The sequence below is a fragment of the Phyllostomus hastatus genome, unplaced genomic scaffold, assembly GCF_019186645.2.
Source record: "Phyllostomus hastatus isolate PE091 unplaced genomic scaffold, TTU_PhHast_1.1 phas_contig_86, whole genome shotgun sequence".
NCBI classification, from domain to species: domain Eukaryota; kingdom Metazoa; phylum Chordata; class Mammalia; order Chiroptera; family Phyllostomidae; genus Phyllostomus; species Phyllostomus hastatus.
In genome coordinates, this window is record NW_025333977.1 from 93,148,884 (window position 1) to 93,166,313 (window position 17,430).

General features: G+C 38.2%; 1 protein-coding gene across 6 annotated transcripts in view; it reads left to right on the forward strand.

The window, feature by feature from the left end:
• The first annotated feature begins 32 nt into the window (after positions 1-32).
• The window catches only part of IQCG (IQ motif containing G), a 94,177-nt gene continuing 76,779 nt past the window's right edge, over positions 33-17,430 (forward strand). For 4 of the 6 annotated variants that reach the window (XM_045850950.1, XM_045850951.1, XM_045850953.1 and 1 more), the window contains exons 1-3: positions 115-275; positions 8,374-8,444; positions 9,340-9,604. In XM_045850950.1, coding sequence (XP_045706906.1) covers positions 8,437-8,444; positions 9,340-9,604 — 273 coding nt within the window. In that variant the 5' untranslated portion in view covers positions 115-275; positions 8,374-8,436. The other 2 variants (XM_045850949.1, XM_045850948.1) reach the window with 2 other exon arrangements.

The window sequence follows — 17,430 nt, forward strand, 5'->3', positions numbered from 1 at the left end:
AGAGAGTAAGGCAAAAGTGGTAGACAGCTAAAGGACAAGACGTAAAGGACCCACATAGCTACGTTGCTATAGAAACACCTCAGTTCGATTCCTTCGTCGTCGGTTACGGTAGGTGGAAAAAGTGAAGGCGGAGTGGAGGATGCCCCCCGGCTTCGGGTACTCCAGACTTGATTCGCCAACATGGGGTTGTTTTTCCTTCCTACCACACGGGAGTAGTGCGGTCTGAGACTCTCGGATCGTAGCCTGGAAGAGAAAGGCCGGTAGCGCGGAGCGAGGTGCTCTTCTCTCCCCCCCCCCCACCCCCGCTTCCTCAATCCTTCCTTCTACTTGTATATCTTTTTGCAGAAATGACTTAAGTTCTTACCTCTGTCCTTTGTTTGTCCCCGAGATTAAGGGCTCTGAAAAGGACTTACTCCTTAAAAAGAAAAAAAAGATTGATTGATTGATTGATTGATTATTTATTTATTTTTAGAGAGAGAGAGGAAGAGAGGGAGAGGGATTCGTTGCCTCTGTTTCGAGTCCGGAGTCCCGAGTCCCGAGTCCCGAGTCCCGAGTCCCGAGTCCCGAGTCCCGACTGGGGAGCCGAACGGCAACCCGTGCAGGTGCCCTTGACCGGGAATCCAGCGGTGGCCCTGGAAGACGCTAACTAACTGAGCCACACCCGTCAGAGCAAGCCTTATTCTTTACCAGGAAAACGACCAGGCAAACTGTCGGGGCGCCCAACATCATGCCTGAAATGCAGAAATGACTTAAGTTCTTACCTCTATCCATACCATGTAGCGCTGTGCACACACATAATATGTCTTTAGTAATGCCTTTGGGGATGAGCATGATGAGATAGATTAATGGGAGTCGGAGATTTACTTTTCCTAATTATTGAACATTCATTTGGGTTACTAGGATCCATTCATTTATTGAACAGTCTATCGAATGACTCCCGTGTGCCAAACTTTGTTGCTGGCTTGGGAGACAGTGCAGTAAACAAAACAACAAATCTCTGCTCTCGTAGAGCTTGCTTTCTAGTAGGGGAGCAAGACAATCAATAAAGTATTTAGCACGTTAGAAGGTAATGTGAGAAAAGTTTTCTCTATGGGAAAAAATTAAGCAAGAAGGACCAAAAGGAGGCTTTTAGCCCTAACTGGTGAGGCTCAGGTGGTTGGGCATTGTTTAGCTAAGCTAAGTGTCCCTGGTTCGTTCCTGGTCAGGGCACCTGCCTGGGTTGTGGGATTGGTCCCCAGTAGAGGCAACGATCCATGTTTCTCTCCCTTCCCCACTATCTATAAATAAATAAAATCTTTTTAAAAAGAAAAGGAGTCTTTTACTCTGAAATGGGAAGCCACTTGAGAGTTATCTACAGAAGAGTTACTTAGTCTGACTTTTCATTTTAATAGAGGCACTGTGTTGGGTCTGAAGGGAAACAAGGGCCCTAGCATGGAGATCATTTGGAAGCTATTGTAAAGATCTTGAAGAATTATGGGTGTAGACAAATGATCAGTACTGGAATTCTGAATATATTCTAAATGTATTTAAAATACACTTTTACAATACAATCTGTATTTAAAATACACTCTGTATATTAAAATACATTTTAAAATAATATCTGTATCCACTAGATTTGCTGATGGATAAGGAATGAGAAAGAAGAGGTGCAGAGCAATCATTTAAAATTAGATCCTTATAAATACATTAGGATACAGTTTGTATACCTTTATAGCCCACTCCTCCCCATTAATTTTCTCTGTCCCAAAAATATACTAGAAATCCCACTATTAGAGAATGTGCTAGCAATTCCACTATTAAATGTACTAGAAAAGTACTCCTGGGAAGAATAACACATCGTGAGTTTTATTCCTTTGTTCATTCAGCATAGTGCCGGAAACTTAGGATACAATAGTATCATTATTATGGTTCCTGATTTCACTGAACTTAACAGTCTAGTGGGGGAAACTGACATAAACATTACAAATTGTGAAGAGAGCTCTGCAGGAAAGTAAGTACAGTGAGTGCTTGAACAGAGGTGATCCAGCCTGGTGAGTCGGGGAAAGTGTCACTTGCAGAAGTGTCAGTTAAAGTATTTTTCAAACTACAGGTAGTGACTTATTAGTAGATCATGATTATAATCCTGTTTAAGCAAAATATGATAGAATCAAAAGTATCAGAATGTATCACCCATGTTATAGGTAAATTTCATCTATGTGTATATATTCATATATACATATATATATATATATGAGGTCTTTTTAGAAGGTATCCAGCCATGTAATATGAAAAATAGAGACATTTATTAAAGAAGATACAAAATAAAAGAAACATTGTACATGGGACAGTGACACCTCAGACCTCTAAAGTAGAAACCTTAGGACCTCACATAGTTACCTTAATTGCCATCAGCTGCCCTGGCATATTTTCCTGAATCTCATTGACTGTCTGAAATCTCTTCCTTTTCAAAGGTGATTTTAGTTTTGGGAAAAGTTGCAGGGTACCATATCTCTTCTGTAAGGGGGCTGAGTCACCTGGGTGATTTGATGTTTCACCAAAAAACTCTACACAAGACATGATGCATGAGCCAGTGTGTTGTCATGATGAAGCTGCCAATCACCAGTCACCCATAGCTGCAGCCTTCTGAATCATCCAAATAGTTTCAGCAGAGGAATGTCCAAGCCTAACACAAAATTTGGTGCAGATTCATTGGCCTACTCACTCAGTCATTTTGAATGCAATGACCACACAGTACACATGCTCACTCAATGGTATCTACTACTACCACTGACTAGTACAATGACATCATCATTGTTCACACATGCACATTCTAGTCCACTCTCCTTAGCTGCCAGGTTACATTGATGTTGGGCAAACTGTTATTATATTAACAATGGTTGGATTTTTTCTGGACAGACCTTGCATATTGTATATAAAAATGTATGCATGTCATTGTAGGACATTATGTCATTGTTGCCTTGGAAGAGTTGGCAGAGTTGAAGACAGTTTAATAAGGAGCTTGCTTATAAAGGTACAGGCAGGAGTGAAACTATAAGGGATAATGCAGTCTATAGGCACATGGGGAAGAAGTTACCTGAGCCTGTGAGAGAGTAATATGGAGAGGATTGTCTGACAGGAGCTGTGGCCTTAGGTAGAGAAACATAGCCAACCAATGGTGGTCCGGTAGGGTGGGAGCTGCCGGAATAAACACCTGACTTTACAGTCTTATACTGTGGATCTCTTTTGGAATCTCCCATTGATTTATAAGGATCAGTCTCAGAGCACAGACAATGGTGGACAGGGATCTAGAGGGGCAAAAGGCAGATACCTAGCAAAATGCCAATGATTTAAGCTGTCACCTGGTGGGACTTTTGTTTGCCCTGCAGTTCTATATCAATTTTGAATAAGAACTGCAAGGCAAACAAAAGCTTTATTTGGGTTTTTGTTTTTTTTTTTTAGGAATTGTAAGCTGGGAGACACAGACTTTGAGTAGAAACCCCATCAATGTTCTAGGGAGAAAAGGGAGAGTTTGTAAAGACAGAAAGGGGGGGCTTCCAAAGGGATCATACAAGCTGCTTGGAAAAAGTTTGTGATCGGTGCTGGCAAAAATACTGACACTATGATGCTATACATGATTAATTGTTTATGTCTATTGCTAGGTGAAAATTTTATTTTTTAAAGTGTCTTTTATTATGTTATTACAGTTGTTCCATTTTTCTCCCCTTTATTCCCTTCTGCTCTGTACCTCCCCTACCAGCATTCCCCTACCTTAGTTCATGTTTATGGGTCATACATATAAGTTCTTTGGCTTCTCCATTTCTCATACTATTCTTAACCTCCCCCTGCGTATTTTGTACCTACCATTTATGTTTCTTATTCCTTGTACCTTTTCTCCCATTATCCCCCCTCCCTCTCGTAGCTGATAACCCCCCATGTGATCTCCATTTCTGTAATTCTGTTCCTGTCCTAGTTATTTGCTTAGTTTGTTTTTGTTTTTGTTTTTTAGGTTCAGTTTTTGAAAGTTGTGAGTTTGTTGTCATTTTTGACAAAAATTGCAAAGCAGTTCAGTGGAGAAATGATAGCCCTTTCAACAAAGGATGCCCTAGATCCTGAAGATGCTCTTTTATGTTTGTCTTAAAGTGTTATAATATTATATTTTCATTTAAGTCCATGATCCATTTTGAACTAAATTTTGTGTGAAATTTTATTTTTTTAATGGAGAGTTCATTGATTCAGAGTCATACATAGGACCTGTATCAGGATGTAGCTGTTTGTTTTAGCCCAGTTCAAAAGTTCAGTTTTACATAAAGGGAGATGAGTTAACTCAGCTTCCCAGAGGACTTCTGGCTCCCTTTTAGATTGCTCTCTTGACAGTATCAACTTCATTTTGTTGTCTTTCTTTCTTTCTTTTAAGATTTGTGGTTATTTTTAGAGAGAAGAAGGTAGGGAGAAAGAAAGGGAGAGAAACATTAGATTTATATATGCCTCAACTGGGGGCTGGTCCTGCAACCCAGGCATGTGCTGTGACTGGGAATTAAACCTGCGACCTTTCAGTTCACAGGCTGGTACTCAATCCACTGAGCCACACCAACTAGGGCTGTTGTTTTTCTTTTATGTTGAAGAACTGGAGGAAGCCCATTGAGGCTGGAGCCATGACAGCAAGAAAACTACAGTGCCAAATAGATCTGGAGAGAAACAAAGGGGGGGAGCAGATCATGAAGGACTTAAGGGCAAAGTTAAGAATTTTAATTTTTGCACTAAGACAATGGGAAACCATTGATGGGTTCTGCAGAGAGACATGATCAGGTTTTCAATTTTAAAAGATCAGTTTCATTTTTATGTATTTATGTATTTATTTTATTTTTACATTTTTATATTTTCTTTTTTTAAACATTTTATTGATTATGCTATTACAGTTGTCTCATTCCCCCTCTTCACTCCCCTCCACCCTGCACACCCTCTCCCACCCACATTCCCCCACTTCAATTCATGTCCATGTGTCATAAGTTCTTTAGCTTCTAAATTTCCCATACTATTCTTGCCCTCCCCCTGTCTATCTTCTACCTACCATCTATGCTACTTATTCTCTGTACCTTTTCTTCCTCTCCCCTCCTCCCTCTCCCCTGTTGCTAACCCTCCATGTGATCTCCATTTCTGTGTTTCTGTTCCTGTTCTAGTTGATAGCTTAGTTTGTTTTTGTTTTAAGTGTGGTTATTAATAATTGTGAGTTTGCTGTTATCTTACTGTACATGTTTTTTATCTTCTTTTTCTTAGATAAGTCCATTTAACATTTCATAAAATAAGGGCTTGGTGATGATAAACTCCTTTAACTTGACCTTATCTGAGAAGCACTTTATCTGCCCTTCCATTCTAAATGAGAGCTTTGCTGGATAGATTAATCTTGGATGTAGGTCCTTGCCTTTCATGACTTGGAATACTTCTTTCCAGCCCCTTCTTGCCTGCAAGGTCTCTTTTGAGAAACTCCTTTGTAGGTGACTGTCCCCTTATCTCTTGCTGCTTCTAGGATTCTCTCCTTCATTTTTACCTTGGCTAATATAATTATGATGTGCCTTGGTGTGCTCCTCCTTGGGTCCCACTTGTTTGGTACTCTGAGCTTTTTAGACTTCCTGGAAGTCTATTTCCTTTGCCAGATTGGGGAAGTTCTCCTTTATTATTTGTTCAAATAACTTTTCCACTTGTTGCTCTTCCTCTTCCCCTTCTGGTACCCTTATAATTTGGATATTGGAACGTTTAAAGATATCCTGGAGGTTTCTAAGCTTCTCCTCATTTGTTTGAATTCTTGTTTCTCCATTCTTTTCTGTTTGGTTGTTTCTATCTTCCTCCTTCTCCAAACTGTTGATTTGAGTCCCAGTTTCCTTCCCATCACTATGTATGGTTCCCTGTGCATTTTCCTTCATTTCTCTTATCATGGCCTTCATTTTTTCATCTAATTTGTGACCAAATTCAACCAATTCTGTGAGCATCCTGATCACCAGTGCTTTGAACTGTGCATCTGATAGGTTGGCTATCTCTTGGTCGCTTAAAAGTACTGGCTCTGGGGCTTTGATTTGTTCCTCTGTTTGAGCAATTTTGGGGGGCAGGGGGTTAGGTCTGGATGTGCCTGTTACGTATGAGGGGCATAGCCTTAGGTGTTCTCCAGGGTGGGACAACCTAGTCGCTGGGTTGTGATGTTGTATGTGGGGGCGGGGTCCGAGAGGAAACAATGGCGCTTGCCCCTCTCTCTGTTGGGTTTCAGTCCTTCCGCCTCTTCCCCCAAGCTAACTGGACCTTTCTGGTGCTAACTCCCATGTGGGTGGGCTTGTGTACATTCTAGGACCCCATGGGTCTCTCCAGCGCACTCCTGTGAGGCTGGGAGTCTCTTCCTGCGCCTCAACCCCCACAGGTGTTTTCAATCAGTGTCCCAAGGTTCTGTTTCCCAGCGCTGGGTTGCTCGGTCTGTCTCACTGCCCAATTTTGCCTGGTTTATCTGTGTGTGAATGTGGCCTGGACAACTAGGCGCCTTGCGCGCAGTGCCTCGCCTCACAGTCGCCACCTCGCTGGGTCTGCCAGCCGCCTGTGCGCCCAGGGTCCACCCACTGCAGTCTTGCACTTGGGATGCCTTACGTGCTGGGGATGCGTTACCTGTCCGGTGCCACTGCTTTTTGTGCCGCGACCCCTCCGCCGGGCTGCCCAACTCTGCCCCTCCTACCAGTCTGGATGAATGTGTATATTTTAACTCCTTGGTTGTCCGACTTCCATACAGTTCAATTTTCTGTCAGATCTGTTTTTTTTATCTTGTTTCTAAATTGTTGCTGACTTTATTTTGGTTGTGTGAGGAGGCACAGTGTGTCTACCTACGCCTCCATCTTGGCTGAAAGTCGGATCAGTCTCATTTTTAAAAGATCACTTCCAATTTGAAGGTCATTAGAGTAGTTCAAGCAAGAAACAACATGGTCCAGCATGGAGTTGGGGAGTATGGAAATATAAGGTAAAATCTACAGGACTTGGTGATGGTTTATATTGGAGGTTGTTGATGTCAAGATGAAGGAGGAAGCGAGAAGCTAAAACAGGACAAAAGCACTAGATACTGCTTACACATAGCCCTATTTTACCTATGTGAAGAACTTCGACCTATGCCCCAAGCTGAAAAAATGGAAAAATAACACAACAAAAGAAAAGAATCTTATTAACATCATGTTATTTTCTCCTAAGACTGCCCTTGCACCAAAAAATTTGGCTAGTTTGCAGTATGGGTTTTTTTTTTTTTTTTTTCCAATTCACATAAGCATTCTGTTTTATGTTTGAATTTTTGCATATGAAATTTTCATTTTGTAAGACATATTTGTATCACTCTTCTAGGACCATTTTATTGTAGACAAAATCACACTGAAAACTTAACCATTCACTGTTTATTCAGTGTAAGATAAAATTCTCCAGAGAAAATTTAAAGCTCTTTTAAGCAGAAAGGACTTTGGTTTATTGAGGAGTGATAACATCTTTTTTTTTTTTTAGTTTTTTTTTTTATTTTAATCATTGTTCAAATAGTTTTCTCCTTTTTAATCCCAATCCAGCCCCCCTCCCACCCCTCCCCACTTCCCTCCCATTACCACCCTCCCCTTAGTTTATGACCATGTGTCCTTTAAGTTTGTTCCCGTGAACCCTTCCCCTGTTCCCTGAAATTCCCTCTACTCTCTTCTTTATTTTTTTTTTAAGACTTTATTCATTTATGTTTAGAGAGGGCAAGGGAGGGAGAAAGAGAGGGAGAGAAACATCAATGTGTGGTTGCCTCTTACGCATTCTCTACTGGTGACCTGGCCTGCAGCCTAGGCATGTGTCCTGACTAGAAATCAAACCAGTGACCCTCTGGTTCTCAGGCTGGCACTCAGTCCACTGAGCTACATGACCAGGCCCAAGGAGTGGTAATATCTTGATAGATATATTAAACTGATTTTCAGGATAAATATGTTTTTCTAGGTGCAATCTGAAATGTTCTTTAAGTCCAGCTGGAGTAAATTCTGTTATGGACAGATCAGGAGAAAGAGTAATCTAATTAAATATTTTAGAAATCAGTACAACAGAAAAGTAAATCCATTACATAGAGATTACCAATTTTAAAAAATCAGAATATAATAAAAATATGAAAACTATGTTGGATATTAATTTCCCTTAAAAAGAGACTCACAGATTGCATTTATCTACTAATAATTAAGCTAGTAACTTAATGGAACTGCACTAGATGATGATTCTTCCATCTCTAAGACTTTTCTAATAAGCAAAAAAAACATAAGCCACAGCTCTTGTAATTCTTTAGTTTTCTCTGAATGAAAGAGTATAAAAATTACTTAAATGTCATGCAGTACTGAAGCTAATGTCGATGTTTTCTTCTTATTTTAGGTTATTTCATTTTTGTGAGATTATAAATGTACCTTGGACATTAACAAAACTAAGTTAAGAAGAATGGAAGAGTATGTTCAAAATTTCAATTTATTTTGTGTGTATTTATTTAAATTATCCTGTATGTTAAATTTCTGTGTATTACTTATCTAATGATGTGTAACAAATTACCCTAACACTTATCTACTTAAAATATAAACATTTATTATTTAAGAGTTTCTGTAGGTCAAAGATTTGGGAGCAGTTTAGATGATGGTTCTAGAGTGGGGTCTCTCATAAGGTTAAAGCTGGCCAGGGCTGCAGTTATCTGGATACTTGGAGCAGGAGGATTCACTGCCAAGATGCCTCATTTATAGAGCTGGCATGTTGCCTGGCTTTTGGCAAGAGGCCTTTGTTCCTTACCCTCATGACCCTATCCATAGCACTTCCTCTTGACAAGACAGCTGGTTTTTCACAGAGAGAGAGATATGAGAGAGTAAGGTAGAAGCTGCAATGTCTTTTACCACGTAGCCTTGGCACCCACAATATCAGTTTCATTACATAGGTTAGTCCTCTGTGGTGGAGACTGCAAAGGACATGAAGATGAGAATCATGTGGGCCACCTTGGAGACTAGCTAGCACAGTCTGTTTTTCACTAATCACGAGATACTTGGTTGGCATCTAAAGATATTGCTAGGAAAAAAGTCGATTTTGGTTTAAATTCAAATTGGTTAAGCATAGCCAAATTTCATGGATTACATTACTTTATCAAACAATAAGTAGCTTGCCTATGGATGGTCAAAATGTCACTGAGAAATATTTAGCAGAATCACATGCAAACTCCTACTTTTGTTCTTTATCTTGGTTGTAACATACAACAATACTGATTTCACAGGAGCCAATGTACATGCTGCCTGTGCTTTAAAACATTTAAGTAATTTTAAAACATTTGGTGGCTGACTTATTTTTTCTTTATTCTTTCTGCAGAGGCCAACTGGGAGCCTCAAGTCTTCCTCTAAAAACTCGATATTCTGAGGTGACTGTGTCAGTGACAGGCGAACCACCTAGTGTTGTAGAAGAGGAAGAAACAGCCAAAGAAGCAGACATAGATACCATCCCAGAAGTCATAGAGCCACTGTCCATTCTAGATATGCTGAGGATCTCTGCAGTTCTGGAGGATACCACAGACCAGCTCTCTATTCTAAACTATATTATGCCAGTTCAGTATGAAAGAAGACAAAGTACCCTCATGGTATATATATGCTCACTATTATTTAATCTCTTTTTTTCTTTTTCCATCATTTATAGTACCTCTGTCATTAAGTTTAACTTGGGAAATAGCATCTTTATCTCAGATAAAAGGCTATAATAATTACCTAACATGTGGGCTCTAAGTTGATGGAGTGAAATAGCCATAGCTCAAGGTATGTTACCAATCATAATGTCCTTGTCTTTTAATATGATGACACTATTCAAAAGGCCTATAGCTAAATCATGATAAATACAGTATATGCTCTGAGGTCAAATTACTGAATTATCTGTTTATATTTTTCAGTTGTTAAAAGCTCACTCTGACACTAGCAGGAAGAAATTGAACTACTGGACCTTCTAAACATTGCTTTAATTAGAAATTACTTTGTTGTTGTCGTAGAATATGTTGCAATCTACTTTTTGAATATCCGTCACAACACTGTGTCAGCCATTACATTTTCAGTGATGTTATGGACTTCTCAAAGCACTTACTGAGTTACCAAAAAACTCAACTTGTGTGAAAAGCTTTATAAATTCTTAAATGTTTATTAATTTTAATAACTTAGGTTATAGATATAAAATAAAACATTTAAATACAAATACATATTTATTGGTAGCTGGAGATTGTTGGAGAAAGCGGCAGCTGCCCCAGCAGAGGTGACCACAACGATGGAGCTGTCTCACGGAGCCAGGACCAGCGGGAGCGCATTACCCACTGGCGCTGCGGTGACCACTCACGTTCCGCCAGCTCGTTGCCTGTTTCCCTGCACTGCTGTGGCCTGCGCGGAACCATGGCTCTGCTCCTAGTGCTTCTGTCCTTGGTGGCCGGTGTGTTGGGGAATGAGTTTAGTATACTAAGATCACCAGAGTATGTTGTTTTCCGCAACGGAAATTGGCCTATACCAGGAGAGCGAATCCCAGATGTCACTGCATTAGCCATGGGCTTCTCTGTGAAAGAAGACCTTTCTTGGCCTGGACTTGCGGTTGGTAACCTATTCCGTCGTCCTCAAGCTACCATTCTGGTGACAGTGAAGGGAATGGCCAAACTCACTCTACCTCCAAGCAGTGCCATTTCGTATCCTTTGGAGGATGAAGTTCCTTTTAGTCTGGACAGTGTTGCAGATTCCATTCACTCCTTATTTTCTGAAGAAACACCTATAGTTTTGCAGTTGGCTCCCAGTGAGGAAAGAGTATATATGACGGGGAAGGCAAATTCCGTTTTTGAAGATCTTTCAGTCACATTAGCACAGCTCCACAATCGCCTGTTTCAAGAAAACTCTGTTCTTAATTCACTTCCCCTCAGTTCCCTAAGTGGGAACAATGAGGTTGATCTGCTCTTTTTTTCTGAACTGCAAGTTCTATGTGATATTTCAGGTTTGTTGTCTCAACATAAGCATCTAGCCAAGGATCATTCTCCTGATTTATATACACTGGAACTGGCAGGTTTGGATGAAATTGGGAAACATTATGGAGAAGGTTCTGAACAATTCAGAGATGCTTCTAAGGTCCTTCTTGATATTCTGCAAAAGTTTGCAGATGACATGTATAATCTTTATGATGGGAATGCATTGGTAGAGCTAGTGACTGTCAGATCATTTGACACATCCTTTGTGAGGAAGACAAGGACTATCCTTGAGGCAAAACAAGAAGAGAGCTCACCAAGTCCTTATAAACTTGCATATAAGTATAATTTTGAGTATCCAGTGATTTTCAACATGATACTTTGGATCATGATCACCTTGGCTTTGGCTGTGATTATCGTCTCTTACAATATTTGGAACATGGATCCTGGATATGATAGCATCATTTATAGGATGACAAAACAGAAGATGCAAATAGATTGAACTTTCCTAATGCCAAAATTAGTAAAGGGTTTTGAAAATTAGTTGTTTTGTGAAAATAAATTGTTTAAGTGTAATTTCAAGTAGATAGTATACTTTAAATTTTTTAAAAAACAAATTTTGTTTTCTATTTTGTATGTGCCTGTGGAGTTGTTTTTGAGTAAAGTATGGTATTGACATGAATTGATTTATGTGATAGATTCCATAATCTGCTAAATATAATATAACCATTAATTACAATTTCATTCCATTTAGTATTTGAAAATAATGCACTGATATAAATGTAAAACACTTAGAATACCTTGTGTTACTTATGTTGAGAAAATGCACTTAATTTATTAGAGAAACTTATGAATGCTTAACTCCCTTACACAGGATAGGTGAAAATGATATTTGGGTTGTCATATCTATGAACCATTGTAATTGTCTTAATTTGATGTAAATATCTCTGAAACAAGAGAAAAGGTTTTTGACTTTAGAGCAGCCCTAAACTATGAAAGTGCATATACAGTCGCTTTGGTTTCGAATTACATCTAATTAACAGAGGACAGCTGTTTTTTAACCTCTTCTGAAAGTTTAGTAATCTGAATGATCTAGTATGGATATTAAAAGTACTACATGGATCTAAGAAGAAAGTAGCTTTGTGGAGTTATAAATTCTCATACACACAAAAACAAATATTTGGGGGAACATCTTAGAGCATGAATATAAAAATCTTTTTATTTCAGTAACTTTTTCCTCTGTGTAAGTTACTGTGGTTTGTGTCATTGTAGACTATGGACAGCGTCATTGTAGAATATTAAGTGTAAGTAGATGCTCCCTACTTTTCATGTGGAAGTGCACCAATGTCTATAAAGAGTGACAAAGTTAATGATTTCCCCAAAGCCCCCAAATACATATTTATTAAGTTTAGCAAATTACCTTATGTAATTTGTACAGAGAGTATTCTTATTTCTGATTCTATGACGTGTGAAAATTGCTACATTAATGAGGGTAAATTGCTTTCTATGTCTAACAGAAAAGAAGTATATATTTGTTGTGACTAGATAATTAAATTTCCCTTTAATTGCTCCTGAGGATTTAAAAATGATTGTTGTTATTTGTATAATCTGGGTTTACAAAGTTTTAAAAAAATTTTCCAAGTTCATACAAGATTTTAATAGAACACTGGATTTGGAGTCAGGAGGCCTTTGCAGTTTAGTTGTGTGCTATGAGTGATTCATTTTAGTGTCTTGGTCTTAGTTTTCTCACTTGTAAAATATGATGAAATTTCAACTAAATGATCTATATGATCACTTCCAATGCTAACATTCTGAGTTTTGGAGTAATTTTAAAATGACCTTAATGGATATTGTAGGAACTTCACAGCAAATTAATTTCCTTATCAATTTATGAATGGTAAAGAGATTGGAGGCCCAAGAACTCAGCCTTTCAATGCATTTAAAATAATACTCTAATTAATAAATTAAGATAATTAACATATAGTACATAAGAAACTAGTGTTTCCTTCTTATTTATTGTCTCCTTCAGTAAGGATCCAAAATAAAAAGAGAAGATACTCAGTTAACAAGATGAAGTCTTATAATACTTATCAATGTTAATTTCAGTCATAAAAAATGGTAATTTGCCACTATAGAAATTTAAGAAAGAATGAAAAACATAAATTTATAAACAGTGCTTGGCTGCGCTCACCACTCCAATAAGTAAAAGAACAAAACTTTTGTACTGTTTTATTCTTTTTAATGATGGTATTTAGTCACAAAATTTTCTCACTTAAGTAGAGGTTCTGCTTATGATTTTATAGAAGTATAAATAATAAAGACTTGCTCTCTTACCTTGATTAACAGCATCCTAAAACCTCTTTCTCAGTGCAAGTTAGTTCCATAATTTAACAAAATTGTGGATCTCTTAAGATGACTTTTTTGTTTTTACTTCATAGTACTATAGTTCTAATGCATTAATTTTACTGTGCCATTAAACTGTATGGCATAGGATATACATTTTAAAACCTTAGTATGTATGTGGATTTTTTTTTCCAAAGGTTTTATATTGTTTAGCCTTAGAATAACTTTGGGATGAAAGGTTGGTTAGCATTATTCCTTTTTTTACAGCCATTTTTATAGCTAAAGACATCAAGTAGATTTTCATTTGTTACAATCATGAAATGGAATAACGAAACTATACTAATATACCAGATATCAGAAGTGGGAGTAATTGGACCTAAGTTTGGAAAAAGACTCCTCGAAGGAAATACCGTTTTCTTATCTCTTAGAATTTAATACCTTATATTGTACATAGTGCATGTTATATAAAAATCTTTTTTAGTGGCTGGACTAGATAGAACATTTAGTTTCTTTAAAGTTTTCTTCTAAAAATTCATATTTATTTCTAGTAATCAGTAAATCAGTTTGACACATTTGCTTCCTTTTCCAGATGCCTAAGCATAGGGGTAAAGGAAAAATAGGGCAGTCAAAAAAACAGAGCTTCCTAGGTCTTACATTTCCCCTTTCTTTCCTAGACAAACGAATCTAAAATCACCATCTGTATATTGGAAATTCTCCTTATGTCCAGATAAATTTCAGTCTAATTGCTGAAATTCTATTGCTTCTCTTTATAGTCAATCAAATCAATGTTAATTTAAAGGAATATTTAAAAATTTAATTTCTTTTAAATTTTATTTATTTTTAGAGAGAGGGGAAGGGAAGGAGAGGGAGAGAAACATCAATGTGTGGTTACCTCTCATGTGCCCCTGCTAGGGACCTGGCCCGCAACCCAGGCATATACTTTAACTGGGAATGGAACTGGTGACCCTTTGGTTCGCAGGCCCTCACTCAATCCACTGACCCACACCAGCCAGGGCTGAAATTTAATTCTTATTTAAGGCAGCAATTAGTTTTATCCTTGCCTATAGCTATTTTCCTCAGATCTGAATCTCTGTTTATTGTTTATATAAGAAGAGTGATGTTGAGTCTGTATTTATTAACCTTTTAAAAAATATATTTTATTTATTTTTAGAGAGGGAAAGGGAGATAGAAAGAGAGAAAGAGAAACATCAATGTGTGGTTGCTTCTTATGTGCCCCCTGCTGGGGGACCTGGCTCACAACCCAGGCATATACCCTGACTGGGAATCAAAGGGCGACCCTTTGTTTCACAGGATGGCACGCAATCCACTGAGGCACACTAGCCATGGCTGTATTTACTAATCTTTTAAGGATATTAAAAAAATTTTCTAGGCTAGTTGAAATTTTGCTAAGGAAGGCCTAGGCTTTGTGTATTGATATGCAGACAAACCTTTCTTTGCATGGGATCAGTACAAGAATTTAAGTAAATCATAACAAATGCAGGACTTACATAGTTCTGTGTATTCTAAATCCTTTATGTATGTTAATTTATTGTACCTTCATAAGAACTCTATGAGGGCCTATGCTATTCTTAGACCAATTTTACCAATGAGAAAATGGAAGCATAGGGGTGCTAAATAGTTGCCTGAAATCAATACAGTTTAGTAAGAGATAGAGCCAATATTCAAACAAGCAAGTCTAGTTTCAGAGTGCATATGCATATTCACTATGTTGTATGGCTTTTCCATAGCTTAAGATTTTAGCCACAGATTAAATAGGAATAATGAATAAAAAGACATATGCTGTTCCTATGGTAATGCTTGCTCCTTAGTATTCAAGTTTGCATCTAAAAAATAAATTATTTTGACCCCAGGCCAGGTAGCTCAGATGGTTAGAATGTTGTCTGGATAGGCCAAGGTAGTGGTTTCCATCCCTAGTCAGTACACATATAAGAATCAACCAGTGGGTTCCGACCAAGATGGAGGTATAGGTAGAAACCCTTCAGTTCCTCACTCAACCAAAAAGAGGATAACAACCAGTCTAAAATCAATAAACAACCAGAAATGCCAGAAAATCAAACTGCATGGAGCGCTAACAACCAAGAAATTAAAAGTCTACCAGAACAACCAGACTTGTGGGCGAGGAGGTGGACTGTGCAGGTGGGGCCAGCTGAGGAAAACTGTGATGATGCGGGCAGGGCTGGCTGAAGACGAACATGAGACTCGGAGCTGACTAAGGACTATGACGGTTGCCACAGTGAGAGAAACTCCCAGTCTCACATGAGAGTTTGTTGGAAAGTGGGCTGTGTTGTTCCCTTTCTGGCCCCTCCCCAATAGGCAGCCCTGCAGTGCAGCAAGAAGGGCTGCTGTACGCTGGTGAATACCTAAGGCCCCACTCTTACAACTTAACAGGTGTGCTGAGACAAAGAAATAGGGCCCAAATGAAAGAACAGAGCAAAACTCCAGAAAGAGAGCTAAGCAATTGGGGATAGCCAACCTATCTGATGGAGAATTTAAAGTCCTGGTAATCAAAATGCTCACAGAGCTGATTAAACTTGGTGGAATTTTTTTTTTTAAGATTTTATTTATTTTTAGAGATGGGAAGGGAGGGAGAAAGAGAGAGAAACATCAATGTGTGGTTGCTTCTCATGTGGTCCCCACTGGGGACCTGGCCTGCAACCCAGGCATGTGACCTGACTGGCAATCGAACCTGTGATGCTTTGGTTCACAGCCCATGCCCAATCCACTGAGCTATGCCTGTCAGGGCAAACTTGGTGGAAAAATTTAAAAAATGAAAGATACCCAAAATAAAATAAAGCAAAATATTCAGGGAATCAACCGTGACAAGAAAGAAAACAGGACTTAAAGCAATGATTTGGAATAAAAAGGGAAAATAGAAATCCAACTGGAACATATTTACATATGTTCAACTATCAACTCACAACTATCAACAAATGAACCTAAAAGAAAAGACAAACAATGAAAACAAAAACTAAGCAAACAGCCAGAACAGAAACAGAATCAGGGAAGAGGACATCACACAGAGGGAGTTCAGTGGAAGAACTTCAGAGGAGGAAGGGAGGAATAGCAGGGGGAAAAGGTACAGGGAAGAAGAAGCATAATTAGTAGTCATTAGATGGGGAGAGAGAAAAAATGGTATAGGAAACAGAGGACTCAGAATTTATATGTAAAACCCATGGACATGAACTAAGGTGGGAATGCTGGAGTGTTGGGGGGTGCAGGGCAGAGGAGAGATAAAAGAAGAAAATTGGGAAAATTGTAATAGCATAATCAATAAAAATGTTTTTAAAAAAGAATCAACCAATGAAGGTATGAATAACTGGAACAATAAATCGATGTTTCTCCCTATGTCTAAAATCAATAAATAAAAAATTTTAAAAGATTTATTTATTCATATTTATTTTTAGAGAGGGAAGGGAGGGAGAAAGAGAGAGAAAGAGAAACATCAATGTGTGGTTGCTGGGGGCCATGGCCTGCAACCCAGGCATGTGCCCTGACTGAGAATCGAACCTGCGATACTTTGGTTCGCAGCCCACGCTCAATCCACTGAGCTACACCAGCCAGGGCTAAGAAATAAAATTTTAAAAAAATTAAATTATTTTGGCTTTTCCCCACATGACCTTTGAAATATATACCACTAAATGTACTATCAACTTCTGCTTTTTTGTATAAATTCATTCTTTATATTTCAAATTCATATGTGTTCATTGAACATTTAAGTCTGCTATACCCTACGTATTGGTCTAAGTAATGGAGTTATAAAGATGGCCAGTTATTTAATATCCAATCTTATACCAAAAATAATTTAAAGTGAACCAATATCTCTAAGATACTTTTGTTTCTGTAATAGAATTTACAATCTAATGGAGATATTTATACAAATTACAATATGGTAAGTGGTTTCTAATAGATTTTATGATGAATTTTATCTTTGGTTATAGTCTGAAAGTTTACCAGGTGATAAGTTGGGAATGTTTTCTAAAGTCACGAAGATACAAACAGCAGGACATGTGGTTTGGTGTGGCTGAAGAAAAGGGTAATTTTCTTCTAGTATAGAGTACAAGTGGGAAAAAATGAGGTTGGAAAATGTGGGGAGAGACCCTCTTATAGCTTTGTTTTTTTAA